The sequence below is a fragment of the Brachyhypopomus gauderio genome, chromosome 16, assembly GCF_052324685.1.
Source record: "Brachyhypopomus gauderio isolate BG-103 chromosome 16, BGAUD_0.2, whole genome shotgun sequence".
NCBI lineage: Eukaryota > Metazoa > Chordata > Actinopteri > Gymnotiformes > Hypopomidae > Brachyhypopomus > Brachyhypopomus gauderio.
In genome coordinates this window covers 8,896,384-8,917,243 of record NC_135226.1, presented here as the reverse complement: position 1 = coordinate 8,917,243, position 20,860 = coordinate 8,896,384, and the positions used below count along the sequence as shown (strand labels likewise).

Genomic DNA, 20,860 nt, shown 5'->3' with positions numbered 1-20,860 from the left:
GTAAACACATGCACGCACATACACAGACACACACACACACACACACTCTCGCGCATGCAAGCACAACATACATACCCACTCGCACGCACACACGTAAATATACGAAAAGATCTGCACTCTTGCATATTGTTTGAGAGGTGAGTTCACCTACCAAGAAAGACTTTCTCAGCTGGCTGGGCCATTCCGGTGGTTCTTCTGTGCTGGATCTGGGAGGTTTATTAAAAGGCGACTCATTAAAGGAGTGAGAGGGCACTGATGTGCAAAGGCCAGGAGCTTCGTGTGGGAACGGTCTGGGAATCTTTTGTTGTTGTTGTTGTTTTTTTTTATGTCAGCAGTTTCCTTGCAATTCCCTACACACACACACACACACACACACACACACACACACACACACACACACACACACACACACACACACACACACTCACACACACACACACACACACACACACACACACACACACACACACACACAAACACACACACACACACACACACGCACACACACACACACACACACACACATCCCTCCCTCACTCCATCCATCCTCCTTATCATTTTGAAGCTGTCAAGGAGAAAAGGGAGTGAGTTTAAGGAAGTCCCACCGGCGTGCTTGCCATCTGAGGAGGAGTGCACACTCTAAGAGTGCTCTCCACACCAGGCAAGACGGAGAGGTGCTCCCGAGAGCCAGGACTGGAGACACCGCCAACACCACCGTCACTCATCTACAGGTGAGCTACACTCGCTCTCATGCAAATCCTTTTGCTTCGCTCAAAGACTCCGAAACCCCTCTTCCTCTCTCTGCCACACCCCCCCCCCCCCGACTGCCCCACACACACACACACACACACACACACACACACTCACACACACACACACACACAATCTGCAGGAGACTCATGTCTGTCTCTCTACATTTTCTCAGAAGGCAGGTAAGAGTGAGGTAACAGGAGTTGAAAGGACCTTGTGCTCTCTCTCTCTCTCTCTCTCTCTCTCTCTCACTCTCTCTCTCTCTCCCTCCCCATCTTTCTCCCATCTCTCTATCAATTCTGAGTTGTCTCTACAACAGGTGGAGAGAGGAGGGGAGGGCAAGTTTGCCTGTGTGGAAGTCAAAAGTACAAGGGCGAATTGTAAAGATTTTACGGCAGCAAACAGAACACAAACTGCGTAGTAACTGTGCTTCTATTCTAGCCGGGGACAGACTCAGTGGGTGTCTCAATTATCGGCTTCAAGAGGCCTGTGTCAGGACTGCTGTGAATGAAACAGTCAATTTGTATTACTGCGTCCTGCATAATTTGATGGGCAAAATCATTTTAATGTATATACTGTAAATGGTTATAGTTATCTTTTAGCAGAACGTCATCATTCATAAGGCATCCCACGCCTTGATGTCTACTTCCACTCCATTAACTCTTTTGTCGATTTGTTACCTCGGATGACTGTGCAGCCTGTTTTTTTGCCTTTACTTGTCTGAGTTGGTTTAGACAAACTTGTGGTAAATAGCACACTGCTCAATTCAAATGGATCGAGCAGTCATTTTTTATTCATCTCTGAAGTAAACCTTAGCATCGTTTTTTTTTTTCTCATTTCTATTTCATACTGTATACTGGGAAAGAAAGAGGAAATGCGGCATGCCACGTTAGTGAACTTGCGGGCCGACACGGGGATCTGAGGAGAGGGGAGAGGTGTGTGCAGACACGTATCCGCCTGCCTGTCTGTCTGTCCCAGGGGCGCAGAGGAGTGAAAACTTCATTTTCTGGACCTCTCTTGATTTCATGGGACTTCCACATCAAATAGGCCCACGCTAGGCAGCAACGGTCTGTCGGGCGTCGCGGAGAAAGGAGACATTAAAATTCACGTGACGGGGGGTCACGCGCCAGAGGCCTGGGCTGGTCGGAGCTTCGCCTCGCCTCCCGCCAGCCAATCAAATTTCAGATCGAACTTTCATCCCCCCCGACTGAAAAGAAAGAGACGAGGTCAGAAGGCATTATGAAAGCAGAAAACGGGGGATGTGTGGGCTACGCCGTAGCTGCGGCGTGCGCTGGCAGACTTAATAGCTCGCAGAAAGCGTATTGACACAGCAGGCTGGTGTCTAAACAGATTACAGTGGCGTAGACCTTATCTGCCACGAGTGATGCATATTCTGATAGTCGCAGACACATTTCGAATCGAAGTTTATGAAGAGTAGAAAAAAAAGCATATGGAACGCAACTGTTTGCGTCTTGGTCTGTATTTTAAGCCATCCATCTGTCACTGTCTGTATTATGTTTTCAGCTTTAAAGCGGCTGGTTGTTTGTTTATCAGAGTGTGGGGTGTTTGGTCTTTGTGTTGTCTGCGCGCGGACAGCCGGGCGCGTGGTGTGCTGCTGTTTCTTTTGCCACGAATTGAAGCTCCTTCCTCTTCTCCCCTTTTGTACCTGTCTGAATGAATATTCCAGCACAGCATAACAAGACACGCAAACAGAACAAAACTGGGAAGGTGTGTGTGTGTGTGTGTGGGAGGGGTAATTAATTTCCTTTGGTGTGTGTGGTGGCGACATTTTTCCAGCAATTAAAATGGCCGTTTGTGCTTAGGTCCTGAGGTGTTGGGAGGTCAGGCAGACCTGGGCCAATATCTCATTACAGATCCTGAATGAATCTGCTGAGTCATTTGGCTCTTGGAGCTGCTGATGGATCCAGATCCCTTCCGATCCCCAGACGGCAAAACATAGTCATTCTTTCTTCCTGAGAAAAGGAGCACTGTGTTCTTTCAGTCAGGGCACCAGGCCAGAAACAGGTTACGAACATTTCATTTGCCCAGCAAATCCAGTAGCTCAGGTACAGTCATATGTTCAGCCTGCCATCCAGATATTAAAGACCGTTGCTTAGGGTTGCATCGTGTTTGCAGGCTGAACCCACAGCTTGGTATTAGAAAGGGAATGAGAGGGAGAGAGAAAGAGAGAGAGAGAGAGAGAGAAATAGAGAGAGAGGGGAAGGAAAGAGAATAACGAAAACAGAGGCATGGGTAAGAAAGAGTTGAATGTGAGCAGCCTCCTTCACTCTGTAAAGCTGTGAAGGATGAAATTGTCGTGGCGTTGAGGCTCAACATCTGCTAGGCACAGAGAATAATTGGCTGTGAGCTAAAGTCTTATCAAGGCCCGTCGAAGTGCAACTAATGGCCAGTGGGAGATGCCTGAAAGAGCCAACACTCTTCACCACTCTTCCTTCACTTCCATGGTGGAGCATTTGGTTTTTAATTAAGTGAATCACTCTTATTTGTTCCATGGTGGCCTGTGGTCTGCCTTTAGGTGAGTCCGCTATTGGCCGATAGAGTCAAGAGGTGAAGCAGGCAGAGGAGTGTGAAGTATCTTATAATGGTTCCAGTACTGAAGAGAGTGCTAGACCCGCACTGGCATACTGGTCCCTCAGGCTCCTGAAGAAATACCAGTTCAGCTCTCTCTGTCTCTCTCTCTCTCTCTCTCTCTCTCTGTCTCTCTCCCTCTTTCTCTCTCTCTCTCTCTCTCTCTCTCTCTCTCTCTCTCTCTCTCTCTCTCTCTCTCTCTCTCTCTCTCTCACTGTCTTGAACCTGTTTAGAGTTTTCTAAACTCCCAAAACAGACAATGCAAGATTCAGGCCATCTGAGTGGAAAAGCCTTCTGACCTTATGCAGGCCTGTGTTCTTCCTGTGAAATATGTGTCTCTGCGTCTCACTCCTTTACCTGTGTGTGAGCGTGTGTGCGCATGTGTGCGTGCGTGTGTTTGCGTGTGTGTGGGTGATTTTTGCAGGATATTTGCTGGCCTGTGATTGGATGAGATGGCTGTGTTGCTCATGCTTCTCCTTTGTGGTGGTGTTCTCCCATTCCTCGTTCATTTCCAAGGTAAGAAGACGCAGGCACTCATACTGGAGACGGCAGCGTACACACACTGTGTCATACCACTGTGCTCAAGTGGTGTGTAGGAGTTTCACATATCTGGGTAGTAAAATTCGATCACTGTCTAAGACAGCATTTTGCTGGTAGAAAATGACTCAATATAGCAAATTCCTTGTGAATTGCCTCCTATATATGTACTACTGGAGGGGAAAAAAGATTCGCACTCTGCAATTTTTGTCAATGGTACGTCGTTCTAGTGATGATGTGAGAGGTACCATAAAGAGCAACTGCTGTCAACGAAGCCCTAACCATGAGACTTCCGCATCTTAATGCCAACCATGAGATTTCGCATTTCAGTCTGCTTTGGTCCGGTCGGCTTTAAAACCGGGTCCATTTAAGCAGGCAACACTTAAAGGTGGACAGGAAAAGACCCCACAACCCTTGTGAATATCACACCCAAACTGGACATGAATTCAAAGAATATGTCAAAGCTGTTTACAGCTTCACTGGGAGCCTGTTTTTCGTCCGAGCCGCGGTTTTCCGAACACAACGGGCGAGAGGCCCGGACCCGCCCCTCCCGCCGCGGCTGTTTGTCCCGATGAGCGGGACCTTTGTGGCCAAGCTCCAGGTGCGGGCCCACGCCTCCACTCGCCGGCCCCCACGCTGCTTTAGCTCACGGTCACCGGGCGGTCATGCACAGTCGCGCACCAGCTGTCCAATCCGGCCCAATCGGATGCCACAGCCCGGAGGCCAGGCATGGAGGCGTGGCCTGGTTCTGCCGTGTTGCCAGGATACTGCAAACAACATAATCAGGTTTGCCAGGTATGGACTCTAGAACCTTCAAAGAGATTCTGTGACTGTTTTTTTTTTACATATATAAATTTGATTTTGTAGTGATTATTTGAACTGCATAATTAACCTTTTGAACTGATCTCAAAATAATAATAATTCAATAATACAATAATACTAATAATACAATAATACAATAAAAAATAAACAAAGATCAGATGGAACTATACAACAATACCCTTTCATACTGTAGGCTCGTGTTGCAACAGCTTTTAGAAGGATTCTCTGATGGAGGCTAGAGATATATTACCATTATCATTTTAATTTCCTGGAAATAAATTGCAAATTCTCCATAACAATTGCATTGATGAGAGACCCCAGCTGCCCTCCATCTCAACATGCAGGTCTGGTTTTATACCAAAAAGGATCATGAAAAAATGATGCAATCAACTAATAGAGTTTTAGTGTTGGTTGTGTTTGGGCTTTGTTAATCAGACGGGAGATGCACAGTGTCTACGGGTAAATTTGCTCCCATACTAAATATTGAGGTGGTCAATTATCTGAGACGTGAGTAGGATGTGACATGACAGATCAATCAATCCTTCAACTTGACTATGTTACCCAAATCCAGTAATACTATCGATACCAATACGCTTGTCATACCTTCCTAACAGCTCATGATACACAGTAATATTGTAACTATTATTGTGATTTAAGTATTATCGAACATGTTGAGTACACACAGGCATTTCGGATACAGCTGATCTCTGTATACGTGAAGGACAACAGGCCTGTATATTATGTGTGTACCTCATTTCCATGTGTTTGTTTTGAGAAATCAAAGTATCCTTTTGTTTTCCCTGCTGAGGAAGATGAAGGGAGTGGTACTCGCTGAGTTGGGGTGATCAGAAGTTTTGACTTAGAGTTGACGTCCCCGGATTTACCACTGCAGAGAGTCGAGGAAAACAAACCCGTTTTTGATGATAATGTGCGTGTCATGCTGGAAATGCTATCTGCTCTGCCAAGTCCATTTTAATTAGGTAGCTCCGTGTTCAAACATGCCGTTTCAGGTTACCATGTTTCAGAAAGACCACACAGCAAGCAACGATGCCTTGAATGTCCCTTTACTTAACTTAAATCTCACCAAAAATATCGCATAGGCTGAGCTAAAACTCTAATTAGGCAGATAACAGCTGTGTGGTTGGGGAGAATTCACATTTAGAGATTCAGGATTTGAAATGCTCAAATCATGACATGTTTAAAGAAACAAACCAGTCCGTTTCATTTAGTGGGCTTGTGTGACATAAGCCAACCATTAAACGCATGGCAGTGGAATCGTAAGCATTGGAGCATTTTGGGATCTGATAGTGACTTTAGAATAATTTGTGAATTTAATCAGTAACCTTTTTAAAAAAAAACAGACAAACAATGGCGATTATTAAGATCTGAGGCGATTTGGACCTCGGTAGTGAGAAGATAATAAAATGTCACACATTGTATGAAGGGCGGTCTAGGGGATCCTCTATCCAAGACCATACTTTTGCCGCGCCTGGTGCAGATTGAAAGTCAGATTTGGCAGCGCGATTTACGGTATTATCTGGTTCGAATAAGATGTCAAAGCGGCATGTCAGGACTTGGATTCTGAGCTGGGTGTGCGTTTGACACATCTTTCCTATCTGTTCTTCTCAGGCAGCTGGGGGGGGGGGGGGTATAGCCCTATTTGAATGCGCCACACTGATTATCTTACATCCATTTGCGTATTCATTTATGTAAACATTATGCTAATACTTTTTTTTTTTCTTTTTCGGTTTGTCGCCCGTGTCCGATTGCGCCCTTCAAGTCTGACGTGAGGTGACTGACGCAGCCTTGATGCGAAGGCTCCCGGTGCCCTCGTCCGGGCTTGTGGGCTCAGCCAAGCGTGCTCCATGGCACGCCGGAGTGTGTTATTGGTTCAAAAGAGGGTCGAGGGGGTTGCACGGTCTCTCCGGTACGCACAGCTCTCACATGGGGAGCGGGAGGCGCTTTCGGTTTGTTTTGTTTGTGTTTTTGTTTCTTGTTTTTTTCTGTGTCCCTGAAAGACCAGGGCACGTGCACGCGATCACACGGATGCTAAATTGTAATCTTATGGAGGAGCCGCAGTGGTGTTGAGAGGAACATCTTATCAAAGGAGACACAGGAGAACACCTAAAAGAGAAACTCATACAAAACGAAGCTAGTGCAGCAGTCTCATGCTGATACCCAGTTATCGTGGGCCCAAATGTTTATATTTTCCTTTCTTTCTTATTGTCCTCCCTTCATTCGTTGTACAAAGTCTCCAAATTAGATGATGTTTCTATGAATCCACATTATTTGATGGTTAGGCAGACAGCCAAGCAGGATGTGACTATTGTAAGTGTAAGCTTCCTCTTCCTCTTCCACTTCCTCTTCCTGCCTTGAACTGGTCTGATTTGAATGGATTTTTCAGGCAGATATGTCATCATATATAGACCTACAGCCAGTGGTGGCCTATTCTTCCCCGACTGTATGAGAACAGTACCATAGTTCTCTGTAGTAACTTGCTCAACACATGCTATCCAAGATATTGGAAACGATCTGACAATAAGTAGGCTGAATATAAAACCAGATCACTCAAGTAACATTCTTTGTCTTCTCCACCATGTTCAGAATGTCCACAGTGTTGTGTGGTCAATAAAATTTACCTTCAGGTAGGATGTTCGAGGAACACAAAGGTAAAATGCATTATGTTCCCTTCTAGCATCTGTTGGTATATTGAAAGTATTGCTGGATGAGCACAAGATTAAACACTTAGGGGCAGCATGCCAGCGTTGATCATAGAAGAAGAACCCTGACAGTCGTGGTGTCGGAACGAGCCTTACAGGGGGAAATCTTGGCTCACGCTGTTCTTGTACGGTTTTAATGCAATTTTATAAATGCGACTCCCTTTCTAAAGAAGACTAGTGGAGTTCAACTCATCACTGTCAAATGTCAAGCTGAAATCACTGTATACTTCAGCCTTTCTGCATACGCTACTCACGAGTAGTGTTAACACGTGCTGCCTTCGAGAAAGCAGATATCACGAATCTGCACAAGTTCTGTGATGGAATATCATTAGTGCCACAGCCAGAGATACTTGTGGCTTATATTATGTTTCTGTGTGATATGGAAGTCTTTTCAAGGACGAAGATCTAAAACACATCCTATATCATCCCTATAGGGTTTAAACATATTTCAACTAAGGCCTCACCGTTAATTAATTTACTATACTATCCATTAGTTAAATTATTATTTGCATTCATTATTAAGTCATTCAGAAGTGGACTACGGTATTTACTTTAGTTCACTTTACCTAGCTGTCTTGGAGTCAGGCCAGCAAATATTCCATATTTAAGAAATATGCACAAGAAGCTTGTAAAATGGCCAAACTCTTATTCACTGAAACTGTGAAGCATGAACCCTACACGTTTGATCCACGCAGGGGCAAACGCTATTAGCTATATGGATCAGGGTGGCGCTAATGTTGCTTGGTACATGTTAACGTGTTTCTGTCCCAATGCCCCATGTTTCAACAATATAGTTCTAAAGATTTGCACTGAATACTTCGATAACGTTATAGTTTATTGGGTCATTGAGACGATAAGGTGGACAGCCATAAACCCAGAAAACAAGCCAGACTGTGGTTTGAATTATAAGTGAGTCTATAAGACCATAACCTTACTTATTAGCTCACTAACTAATGTTGAAATCAAACTGGTTATAAGAAAAGAGAAACCAGCTGTGCTTTTCATGTTACGCGACCTCTTTCCTGTGCTTATTGGAGCCAGCCATTCTCAGTCTTGATGTTTTCACCATACATACAAATTCAACCTGTTGTTTCTGGATGCATCGAAACCATATATAGGTTGGGTTGCTCTAAATTGCCTAAGGTACAATGGAGTGCACTTAAAATAATGCATAGCTCATTTTATAGTAACACATTAATACACAAAATATTCAGCACAGCATGTGAACAAGACAGTGGGTGTAATTATGAGAGAGAAATGGTGTTAAGTAACCACTTAAGCAGTAAGCATCAGCAAACACAATTATCAGTCACCGCCTTTTTTCAACACGTGCCATATTTCTCCATATGTAACGCAATACTTGTGTGAAGCGATATTTACCAGATCTCCAGACAGCGCTCAACTGTGTTATGGATTTAAATCATGTTTATGATGGCTACAAGTCAGATTTGAACCGCTGAGCGTTCAGTCGACGACTGTTAGACAAATTGTCCAAGCACGGCCCACTCTTGACGAATTAGGGTTCCTCAACCCCCGGTCATCATTCTTCCCAGTGAATATTGGCTTGATGGCACGTTGACTGTGAAGAAAAACGGCGAGAGGGAGTGTGGTTCTACCATACCCCCCCTCCCCCAAACCCCACCCACCACCCCCACCTCCATCCTTTCTCCATCCCTGCCCAGGAGAGATTTAATTCACAGTAATTACTTTATTGACTCATTTGCGGAGCCGAATTGCTTCCAATCTGCCATCAATAAAACATACACGCGGATGAGGGATAGTGAAGGCAACGCTAAGGCGGGTCCTCGTGCCACAGAGTGGCTCGCTCTCCTCTCTGGGGAAAGAGCTGCATTTCTTCCTGCTTAGCGCTTCTGGTTGCCAGACACGACATGCTTAATATGGGTAATTTAATGAGGAAATGCAGGATCGTTCGGACGTGTAAGGGTCTCGGTTCAGGGCAAACGCTGGACCTCTGTGAAAGGATGCATCAGGAGATTATTTCTAAAGCTAATGCATACTAAAGCAATTATGTAAGTATTCCGTGTGCTGGTGAACTCATGGAGAAAGTTTCTGCTGGCAACATTTCATTGGTGCATTTAGGTTGTTGTAATATTATGATGTCATATACCTGACATCTCAGCTGTTCAAAATATCAGGTATAGCTGAATAAATAATAGATAGCTTTTGTGCACCAGAAGATAATCTCATCAAGTGAGGAGACTCAAGGCTCTCTCAAGAATAAAGATTGAAGTATATACTGTTTTTCTCTTTGTCTCTCCCTCGCTTTCCTTTCCTTTCCTATCCTGGTTTCCCACCTCTCCCTCTTTTTCTCTCCATCTCTCTCTCTCTCTCTCTTTTTCTCCATCTCTCTCTTTCTCTCCTTTCCTTCTCTCCCTCTCTCTTTCTCTCTCCACCCCTCTCACTCTTTTGCTTCTTCTTTCTCTCCTTCTTTCTCTCCCTCTCTTTCTTTCCTTCTCTCCCTCTCTCTCTCTATTTATCTCTTACCCCGCCCCCCTCCTGCAGGTGCGTGTGGGCAGCAGGCGTTCAAGATGGAGCCCCAGAACGTAACGGTGAGGGCAGGGGCCACAGTTCTACTCAAGTGCGAGGTGCTTCGGGTCTCCGGTTCCGTTCAGTGGGCCAAGGATGGCCTGCTGCTCGGGCCACACAGGTCCCTGCCCGGCCACCCGCGCTACACCATGTTCGGCGACGAGAGCCGAGGTGAGGCCCGAGGACCAGAAAGCACTAATGCTGGTGACTGAAAGGCCATACTGGGAGAAACAGCCAATAAACATGTCTGCACATTTCATTGTAGGAACACTAAATGTGTCGTTTTGGAATGAATGCATTCCTGTGGCTTATTTGGTGCTCAATATTGCTTCCCTATAATAATTATTAAAATCTGTGGCTGACAACAGATATTTTAGTAATATTCTCATTTAGGCATGTGCTCGAGTCATTGATAGCTTTTTACGCAGCCACCGGAACCACGGAATCCCATAAGCATTGTTCTCTGAAAGCAGCTTAGTGAAACGCTAACAAAGGAGATTCTAATTTGAGCACTGGGGACTGGTTTGAGAAATGAGCTGTTCTTTTTCTCTCCGTGCACGAGTGCCTGCACAAAAACAGCTCCGAATCATGCCCACCCTTATCAGCCATTAGAACCAAATAAGGGGAAATTGAGTTCAGTGCTTGGTGGGTTGTACCACTGAGTGGTGCATGTAGCCAGAGAGGCGGACGATACCTATAAAAAGCCGTTTGTAATTAAAAGGCCGAGCTAAGAAACGGGGCCCACTCATGCTTTTCAGTAGAAGACACAGCAGCCAGGTTGCTAACCACAATGCCAATGGGTATTTGCACAGTAAAATAGTTCCTAGAGTAGTTTTACCCTGACATGGGTTTTGAGATTATGAGATTTTAATTCAATGCTAATTTCATTGTGTGACTCAGAGCATAACAGTTGAAATTAAATCGTTATGTGGGTTATGGTATTTTTTTTATAGGGTAAATGGTTTTGCAACAAGATATGAACACAAGGAGACATGAATACAATTGATACATGACCGTTTTCTTTTTTTCTTTTCTGAAACACAAAATTCTTCTCAGATATGTGAGTGCATGGTCACACGCCCGCTTGGGACAAGAAATGAATGCATGAAAGGGTTCTTGTCAGCATCTCATGTTGGATGTCAGATGCATAATTACTGGTCTCTCATAAACACATGCACCAGCTCAAAAACATCCTTGACACAAACATCATTGCAGCATTTACTAAGTGCAATTTCAAGAGAGTGGAAAATCATTAATAATTCTAAAGTGCCTCCTTCTCCCTCCATGATAGCACAGATCCGAAAATTGCTACCGGTTGGTGTTAATTATCTTGCCAGCTTGGTTGACACCTCCTACTTCATCCAGCTGCAGTGGTTGTCATACTGAGATACTATTTTCTGCATCCAAGTTTTCTTTAGAAGGGACAAAGAAAAAAAATGTTATAAGCTCAAACTGCTTGCATGGACCTTGAGGAGAAGTTATTTATTGTTACAGACAAGTGGCACAATATCCAACTGGTGAACCATATAACAAATATAATAAACAGAACGCAAAAGGACACAATCGACAAAGTGAGGTCCTTACATGTAACGTAATATTTTGTGATATTAGGCTAGCATTTCACGCAAATCCCAGAAATTATAATTCATTCATGCTAATTTAGTCATGCGATTTGTCAGTTTGGATGTATGATTTGGCTTTAATAACATAAAATTGCAGGGCTGTTCACGTGGATGTTCAAATTGATGTTAATGGAAGTATTTGAAAACAGCTGAGAAACAACTGTAAAACAGTCTGTTTACAGTCCACAATTAATGAAGTCTGTCTGTGCCCTAACTGGCTCTCCATAAAATGCCATTTCTTCTAGGTTCTTGGCATGAGGAAATCTTTGTCGTTCTCTGATTCTCTCTCTTTCTCCGGGCACCGATTTCTCCCACTCTACTGAAGGCCAATACCATCTCCAGATTGAAGACGCACGCTTGGAAGACGACTCCCCCTACGAGTGCCAAGTGAGCCGGTCCAAAAGCAGTCAGCCCATCATTTCTCGCACCGTGTGGATCAATGTGCAGAGTAAGCAGAACCAATGCTCGCTGCCATGGGGGGAGGGGGGGTTAATAGCAGGGAGGACACTAGAGAAGCACGGGTCAACTTTAGCAATGACAGATAGCTCAGCCTGGACCACTAATAGCTCTGTGCACACTGATAGGGTGACACACATTGTCACTTTATTTTTTTATTTTTTTGCGGCTACATTCGGGATACTAATGAGACATAGGGTGTCTATAGAGTACGGAGGACAGTCCTGTCTGAGCCCCTGGTTTTGGACTGTCGTGTGATAGATAGGAATGGCTGATTAGCCTCTATTAGGCGAGTACTGATTTTGGACTCATCCGGTTTGTGCTGGAATGTCAGCGGGCACTGGTGTGTAGCCCTTTACCACGTGTCAGCCGGCTTAGACTGTCTTCCGTGTGTTGAGAGGCCCTGCTTCGTTTAACTGGTGGACGATTTCAAAATCGCAGCTTGGGAAGGCGAAGGTAGGGCACGCCTCCTCCCAAGCCCCGCCCACGCATGCCATCAGGGCCCGCCCTACAGTGGTTGAGCTCCGCCTTCCCCTGTGGCGCTATGGGGTGCCGGGTTTCTTTAAGGCTCCGAGCGTCGGCTGAATCTGCCTTTGGGTCTCATCCTGCCCGTAAGCCGTCTCTGCTCTTTGTGAGTCATTGCTGCCTAAATCCTGTATGTCGGTGTGATTGGTGAGGCGAGAGCAGCCCCTCAGCAGGAAGTGTGTGACAGATGCTCGGGAGTGGTGGACTTCTCGGGCTTGTTTGTGTGTCTGTGGGCGTCTGTGTGCGTTTGGAGTGTGTGGAGTGTGGAGTGTGTGCGGAAAGGCCCTCCGTTCGCATAGGTTTGTGCAATGGTACCAGCAACTTTGTTTATATTTCTTTCATTGTTTCCTTCCTTGAATTAGATGCCTCTGCTCACAGGAAGCTCGGGCTGCCAGTGGCGTTATCCCTCGGCATCCCTGTACATGCGCTCTGTATCTGTCACCAGCTAGTTGTCTAGTCCGCTGCCTCCAGTGACGGGAGAGGGAGGGGTTGGGGGTGACAGGGGCACAGACAGGAAATGTGCACTTCATCCAGGAAATGTGCACTTCCTGACAAGCTCGTTGGCAGTCCAGGTCTTGTACGATCAGTTCAGTAACAGCACACCCGTTCCGTTCCACGGGTCGCTGGCCCAACCGGGAGGTTCGTGCACTCTGACGATGGGTCGTTTCAGTCGTGCTCGCTCCTGCACGGCGGGCCGGAAGACGACTGCGGCGTGTGCGTAACCCGGGCGGGGTGATCCAGGCCCAGGGCGGGGCACACAGCTATGGCTGGAGGCTGCACCACCCGTGGGGGGGTGATCAAGCAAGTCAGACCGATGGAGTTCGGGAGCACGTGTTTGTAAGTGGAGGGTGAGTGGGGTTACCGCGGTGACTCAGACTGCCTTTTTGTGCAGCCTGGGAAAGGAGCAGGTTGAAGTGACATCACAGAGACTAGTGAGAGAGAGAGAGAGAGAGAGAGAGAGAGAGAGAGAGAGAGAGTATGACACAATCTCCCTCACACATGCCTCTGTGCCAGCCGCGTGGCTCACACATTCATCACCCTCGACGACAGATTTGCAAACATGTCCATGTGTCCACGACGGCAGACAGAAAGGCGAAGCTCTTTCTTTCTTTAATGCCTTTGTCCTTTAAAATTTGAAGATTGATCCTCAAAAATAGTTTGATTTCCAAGATGAAAGGTCAGTGCCTAAGCACCCGTGACAAGGCATTGTTTGTTTGGTATTGCAAACGTTTGGTTGTGTATGCTTTAATTCAAACAGAAAAACACCCTGAAAAAAATCTCTTCTTTCAGTTCTGTAATGCAGAGTTATATTGAAGGAAAAAAAAAGTATTTTGCTTCTGAAATGGTCTAACTCAAAACGACTTGCTCAGGGATTTTCTCCACATCATTTTTCAGAGGAGCCAAAGCTACTAGAGGGGACTGCAGGTCGGTAATCCCCAGCATGGCTGCCTTGTGAGTTGTGACGTGAGTTGTAAAAGTGTGAAAATTATGATGGAATTGCTTTTACTCTCGCTATTTTTTTTTTTAAAGCCAGATGCCTCGATACTTTCAGTTGGCTGGAAGTTTCCAGCCTGGTATGTTAAAGGCAGTACCAGATACATGGGTAATGTTCCGAAGGAACACGATAACGATGTCAAACCTGCACGGTGCAGTATATCCGTGTTCGTCATAATACAATCAAATGGATCGGATGGAAAATGGGAATGAAAAAAAGTTCAACGGACAGGCAAGTTTGGGCCTTTAATGTTTTTACATGAGGATCTAATCCCAAAACCCCGTACCAGTGGCGTCGTGGAAGTATTATGCAGTGTCTACAGCTAACCAGAATCATCTACACCTTAATTTAAGTCTTAATTTAACTCCTGTATGTCAGTGCTGCAGCCAGAGGCCATGACCGGCGGAATCATTTCCAGGAAGCGTAGAGGAGCCTAATAGCTATGTTGAGCTTGCGCTTGGTTTCATTTGTCTGAGGTGGGTTTTTTTTCATCTGTGGTGGTGTTAATTTCCCATCCTCCCCTGCACCGTTTGGTTCGTGCTCGCCAGCCGCCGCGCCATGCTTTAAATCCACCTTCCCAAATCTAATCCAAAGGCATAATGTCTTTACTAGGGGGAGTGGAGAGGCAAGAAAAGAGAAAAAGGGAGTAAAGGATGAGGCAGGACCCTAATTGGATTCCCCGTGTCCATGTGATATGTTTTATAATGGGCTAATTCAAGATGAATCACCCCGTGCTAGCTGGCGGGTAGGGGCGAGGCCAGCGCGTCAATAGCTGTCTCTGCTCGCGCTGCGCGGTGAGATGTTCTGAAGAGAACTGCGCGTGGGGTTTTCTCCCCCTTGCCTGCGTCTCTGACGTGTGCCGTTAGGGGTCTGTCGCACCCGGGTCACGAAGGCCCGCCCAATCCAGCGAAACGCGGCCGTCTCGTCTTCGCGATTCGTGCGTGATGTGGAACTGGATGGGTTAGCAAACGGATATGCGCCGCCAGGTTTTAGCCTTGTAGCGGTCTCCAGACGTCTTTTCGTCAAGCAAATGAAATTCTTTACAATGAACGATGGCCCAAACAGTGTTGGCATAGAAACACGCCAGGGAAACCTGCAATGTTGCAATGGCGTGTGCTAAAGAGCTTTAAGGATTCGTGCGGCCAAAACCGTGATGCATGGCGCTCCAGGCGAGCTGGAATCGGCATCAGATCTCGTCTGCGTCCTCGTCTGCCCGCCACCGATCTCCGGTGTTGCCAGGGCTCTATGGACCTGACGCGCCACATCTGTACCGGATCCGGCCTCAGGCCCGGGCATAAAAGATACAGCCCTGCCGAGCGCCTTTTGTCCAGTTATTCACGCAGTTACTGCAGTCGTCCATTCTGTGGGTCCAGCAGACCCGAGAGGGGAGGGGCAGGGATGGGGGGGGGGTGTTTGCTATCACTAGTCCTCTCTCAGACACACCTGCTCCTCTTCGCCCACCACGTGGAGAGGGGAGAGATGAGAGGAGAGGTGAGGAGCAGGGGAGAGAGGGACACGAGTGGATAGAAGAGGAGGAGATGAGATGAAAAGAAGGGGTGGGGGGGTGGGGAGGGGGTGGGTATGGTGGGGTAGTGAGAGAAAGGAGAGGACAGCAGAACCAGAGGAAAGGGACCTGCTTCAATAGCTTTCAGCTTCAAAAGGTGCACCTGAGCCCCCATAACGGCTGTGTGGGTGTGCTTGTTTGGGGGGGGGGGGGGGTGTTGTATAGATGTGTGTGTGTGTCTGCATCTGTGTGTGTGTGTGTACATTCATGCACACTCAAGCTTTCTGAGACATCGCATGTATGCTTGTGCAGAGCTATTAAGCAGCATATTTGCTCATGTGGTGACTGTGTGTGTGTGTGTGTGTGTGTGTGTGTGCGCGCCTACATGCATATGTATGTGTGCACTTACATGTCGAAGTAGTCTCCGTTGCTTTCTGGGGTGTGATAAGGGGCTGTGGGGTGCTTGGGTGTAGATGAATGGTTCATAAGTGCCCAGTGCCTCCTTCCACTGGGTGTGTGGAAGGGACCGGTCCTCTCTCATCACGCACAATGTTGCCGTGGTTTGAAGGCTGTCTGTTTGGATATCAGTACTCTCTCTCCTGTCTTGTTGTTACACAGAGGACACGTAGCTCTTGTATCGGCATCAGTTAAAAATATCAACGTTGTCAGTGCTGCTTCTTGTGTGTGTGTGTGTGTGTGTGTGTGTGTGTGTGTGCGCATGTGTGTTGGAGAGACTGCATCTGTCTAAGTGAGTGTTACTCTATTACATTTATTAAGGGACATCAATAAAATTGAAGTAATGGTGTCTCTGAGTCCAGTGTGCCATGATTGAAAATACAAGCCAAACTATATTAATGAAAACCCTACAACACTACCAGCCTGGTCTGTGCTGTGCTGGTAATATGTAACAAGGGACGTACATATCTCTTACATATTTGCACGACTTTGTCATAACAGGCAGCCAGTGCAGAATGCTTTGGCATCAAGACAAGCTACCCAGGCACATCCTGATCAGCTATTAATGATCATGGAGGTTCTGGAAGGCTTTCGACTACCGAGTAATTCCATAATTAGTTCTTTAATGTAGATGTCTTGATATGTTAGCATCAGTTAAAAGGCATGTAGATTGTCATGAATATTTCCACAGACATTTTCGCTGTTTGTGTTTGAGTACGGCTCGACGCTTGAGGGAGGGAGGGAGAGAGGGAGAGAGAGGGACAAAAGGAGATGGATTGGAGAGAGAGAGAGGGAAAGAGAAAGGGAGAAAGAGGAAAAGAGGGAGAAAGAAAGAGAGAGAGGATGTGTGCACGTGCATCTGTCTGCATTAATCTCTTTCTTATCTTGCTTATCTGTCCATCCGTCTGTATTTGTCTAATGAATCGAATTTTGCGCCTCACTGTCTCCTGTCTCAGTCTTTTTCTTTCTATGTGTCTGCGTGTGTGTGCGCACATGTCTGTATGCGTGTTTGTGTGTATGTGTTTGTGTATATGCATGCGCAACCATGCGTGTTTACATTCTCTCTCCCATGTGCTTCTGTGATTATGCAAAGAAACATCAATATGATATTCTTGTGCTTTTGTTTGTTCATATGGGAGACTTTTCATTGTTTTGGTGGATTTCATGAATTCACTTTTCACATTCTTTAGTGCACATTAATGTGTGATTTCGCTTATTTTTATGAAGTCAGCCTTTACCTATCAGGTCCTTTTTCCATATACAATAAGACAGACAAAGACACACACACCCCCCTCCCACACATTCCCAGCGTAGCCAGTAACACGAAGACATGCAGACCCACACACCACAAAACCTCCTTTCTCCCTTCAGCGGCTCCCCTGCAGGGGAAAAGAGGAGAGAGAGAGAGGGAGACAGAGAGGGAAGAGGTGGAGAGAGAAAGAGAGGGAAGAGGTGGAGAGAGACAGAGAGGGAAGAGGTGGAGAGAGAGTGGGAGAAGCAGATGGAACAGGGGGAGAGAGTGTGAGTGCACGACAGTGAGAGAGAGAGAGAGAGAGAGAGAGAGAGTGAGAGAGAGAGAGAGAGAGAGAGATGAGGATGGGGAGAGGGTGTAAGAGAGAAGTGTGCTGAGCTGGCTGAGGGAAATAAATGAGTGAGAGGAAGACATGGAACGATCCGGAGAGAGAGAGAGAGAGAGAGAGAGGGAGAGAGGGAGAAGGGGAGAGAGAGAGATTGTGGGGAGGGGGCGAGTTAAAACCCTCCTGTCCTCTCTGCCTGGTTTGCACGCGTAGACCATCATTCTTATTTTGGGAGATTTGTGTGACTGGTCGACGGGTCCTCCAGCACAACAATGATGAGCCCGGTAACAGCCTCAGAGAGAGAGAGAGAGAGAGAGAGAGAGAGATGGGGGGGGGGGGGAGATAGAGAGAGAGAGAGGGAGGGAGAGATAGAGAGAGGGGGAGAGAGATAGAGGGGGGAGGGAGAGAGATAGAGAGAGAGGAGTGAGTGAGAGAGAGAGAGGGAGGGAGAGATAGAGAGAGAGGGAGAAAGAGGGGAAGAGATAGAGTTAGACAGAGAGAGACAGAGAGAGAAGGAGAGGGGGAGAGAGAGAGGGAGTGAGAGATAGACAGAGAGAGAGGGAGAGAGAGTTAGACAGAGAGAGAGAGTCAGAGAAATTGAAAGAGAGAGTCAGACAGAGAGAGAGGGAGTTAGACAGAGAGAGACAGAGAGAGAGAGAGGGAGATGGGGAGAGAGAGGGAGAGTTAGACACAGAGAGAGAGAGGGAGAGAGAAAGTTAAACAGAGAGAGAGGGGGAGAGAGAGGGAGAGAGAAAGTTAGACAGAGAGAGAGAGAGTCAGAGAGAGAGAGTCAGAGAGGGAGCAAGAGAGTCAGACATAAAGAGAGAGAGAGAGAAAGAGAGAGAGAGAGAGAGAGAGAGAGAGTAAGGGGTTGTGGAGGAGTGGGAAGAGCAAGAGAGAAGAGAAAAGTAATGTGAGATGGAAGAAGAGAAAGAGGAGATGTTGTGAAGTGGTGAAAGGGAGAAAGAAGCAGAAGAAAGATATGGAAAGACAAAAGGGAAGATATACAGACTGCAGCTATGGAGGAGAGAGTGAAAGAGAGAGAGAGAGAGAACAAATGCATCTCATTATTTTGACGTGCTCCTTTGCAGTGTGTGCGCTAAGCCATCAGAGTCCACACAGATCCAATCGCTTCCTTTAAATCAGTTTGAAGCCTGAGCCACATCTCATCTGTCTCAACACGGAAGCTCTCGCTCCTCATACTGCAATAGCGCCCCCAAGTGGCCATCTGAGCCACAGTCTAATCTTTGGGTCTCTGTAAAGTTGCGAGCGCAGGTCAGAGTGGCTACTGGGCACTGCTCTCCGCATGGACGGACATGACAGGTTTTGAGACGAAAGTGAAGTCACCCCCTTTTTCTTAATGCATAAAGTCAGAAGGAATTTCAACGCCAATTAAGTGCTTTTGAATGTAGACCGCAAAGAAAATCAGCAAGTTGTAAATGTTAGTGTGAACCATGAAAGTTTAAGGGTTTATGAAACGAAGTGTGAGCAGCATCTGGGCGGATGACGTCATTCCTTGTGTACTGGAGCCGATATCTGGGTTCCTAGGCTGTTATAGGCAGATACGCTGTGTAAGTACCACATACGGATCTGGGGTTTCTTCTAACCACTAGCTGCACATGCATGATCACCACCATACCCTGTTCCATCTCAAAAATAAACCCCTGAGCCAAAAGCAATAGCTGTTCAAAAAACAGACAGTGTCACTTAGCTTGCAGTTTTTGCAGGAAAGCATTTCTAAAAAAAAAAACACTCCATAAAAAACAGGCAACTAAACCACCAAACAAAGCCATGATTTCCATACCCCAGTTACAAAACACACAGAAGCTCTGGCCGCCCCAGAGAGCATCCTGAAACGCTTGCGGCGGAGGACGGAGCGTGGCCTTTGATCCTCCACTGGAGCAGCTGGAGGTGGTGGTCTGGCCAGCGGAGGGGGGCGGAGGGGGGCGGAGGAGGGCGGAGGGTCCGGCTGTAGCAGCGCTGCGCTAGATTAGCACTTGGTGCCTTTCCAGCAGCTTATGGAGGATGCAGGACTCTCTCTGTTCATTACAGGCTTGTGTGAGGCACTTCAGATGATAATGAGATCAGGCGTTTTGCAGTGCAACACTGTGTTGAGTAAAAATGCAGCGCAATAGGCTACGTTTTAGTGGCAAGAGCCCAGAAACCACCGCCTGGCATTTCAGGGTTCTCTTTTCTCCTCTCGCTGTCACTCGAGTTTTTTTTATCTCTTCCACAAAATCCAGTTTTATTCCCTTCAAGGGTGTATAGATGGTGGATCACATGATTATTGCCCCATCCAAGACTGTAGGAGAAAATAGCCTTGATATTAATCATTAACAAATACTCTATTTCATTTTAGCAAGGTTATGTCTGATTAGGTCAAAGGTCATATTATTGTAATGCTGGTTGAATAACTTTAGAAACTAAAAGTTATGACATTTTTCAAGGTGTGTTTTTTGTCTACTTTGAATTAAATACATGGAACAATGTACCAAAACCAGCCAACGAATCAGGTGTCTGGCAGTGGCTTTATGCGCTATGAGCACTTGGGAATTAAACTCGGTGAAGATCCACTGGTCATCACGACGCTGATCAGGATAAGCCACGTGTGTGCAAGAGCATATTACCGCATCGCAGCCGTTTATCCGGTGTTAAGTCTCAGCCCAGCACCCTGTCAGGCGGGATTAGTGTGTAATTACTCAGCTCAGTATTTTGCAGCATGAGATGTCCTTGTAGAACCCACTGCCTCTTCCCAGCCCTCTGAGGCCACCAGACCCACACTGCACCCCATCAGATCCCCACTGCACTCCATCAGATCTCCACTGCACCCCATCAGATCCCCACTGCACTCCATCAGATCTCCACTGCATCCCATCAGATCCCCACTGCACTCCATCAGATCTCCACTGCACCCCATCAGATTCCCACTGCACCCCATCAGATCCACACTGCATCCCATCAGATCCACACTGCACCCCATCAGATCCCCACTGCACCCCATCAGATCTCCACTGCACCCCATCAGATCTCCACTGCACCCCATCAGACCAATACTGGACCCTGTTAGATCCCCACTGCACCCCATCAGATCTCCACTGCACCCCATCAGATCCAGACTGCACCCCATCAGATCTCCACAGCACCCCATCAGATCTCCACTGCACCCCATCAGATCCACACTGCACCCCATCAGATCTCCACTGCACCCCATCAGACCAATACTGGACCCTGTTAGATCCCCACTGCACCCCATCAGATCC

At 46.7% G+C, this 20,860-nt stretch overlaps 1 protein-coding gene across 3 annotated transcripts in view; it reads left to right on the top strand.

Moving 5' to 3' along the window:
- Positions 1–609: 609 nt before the first annotated feature.
- Positions 610–20,860, top strand: part of nphs1 (NPHS1 adhesion molecule, nephrin) — a 66,246-nt gene continuing 45,995 nt past the window's right edge. For 2 of the 3 annotated variants that reach the window (XM_076976338.1, XM_076976337.1), the window contains exons 1-4: positions 610–731; positions 3,764–3,855; positions 9,942–10,136; positions 11,913–12,035. In XM_076976338.1, the coding sequence (XP_076832453.1) occupies positions 3,792–3,855; positions 9,942–10,136; positions 11,913–12,035 (382 nt within the window). In that variant the 5' untranslated portion in view covers positions 610–731; positions 3,764–3,791. Of the gene's footprint in view, positions 732–3,763; positions 3,856–9,941; positions 10,137–11,912; positions 12,036–13,126; positions 13,406–20,860 lie in introns of those variants that run through there. The other variant, XM_076976339.1, reaches the window with a different exon arrangement.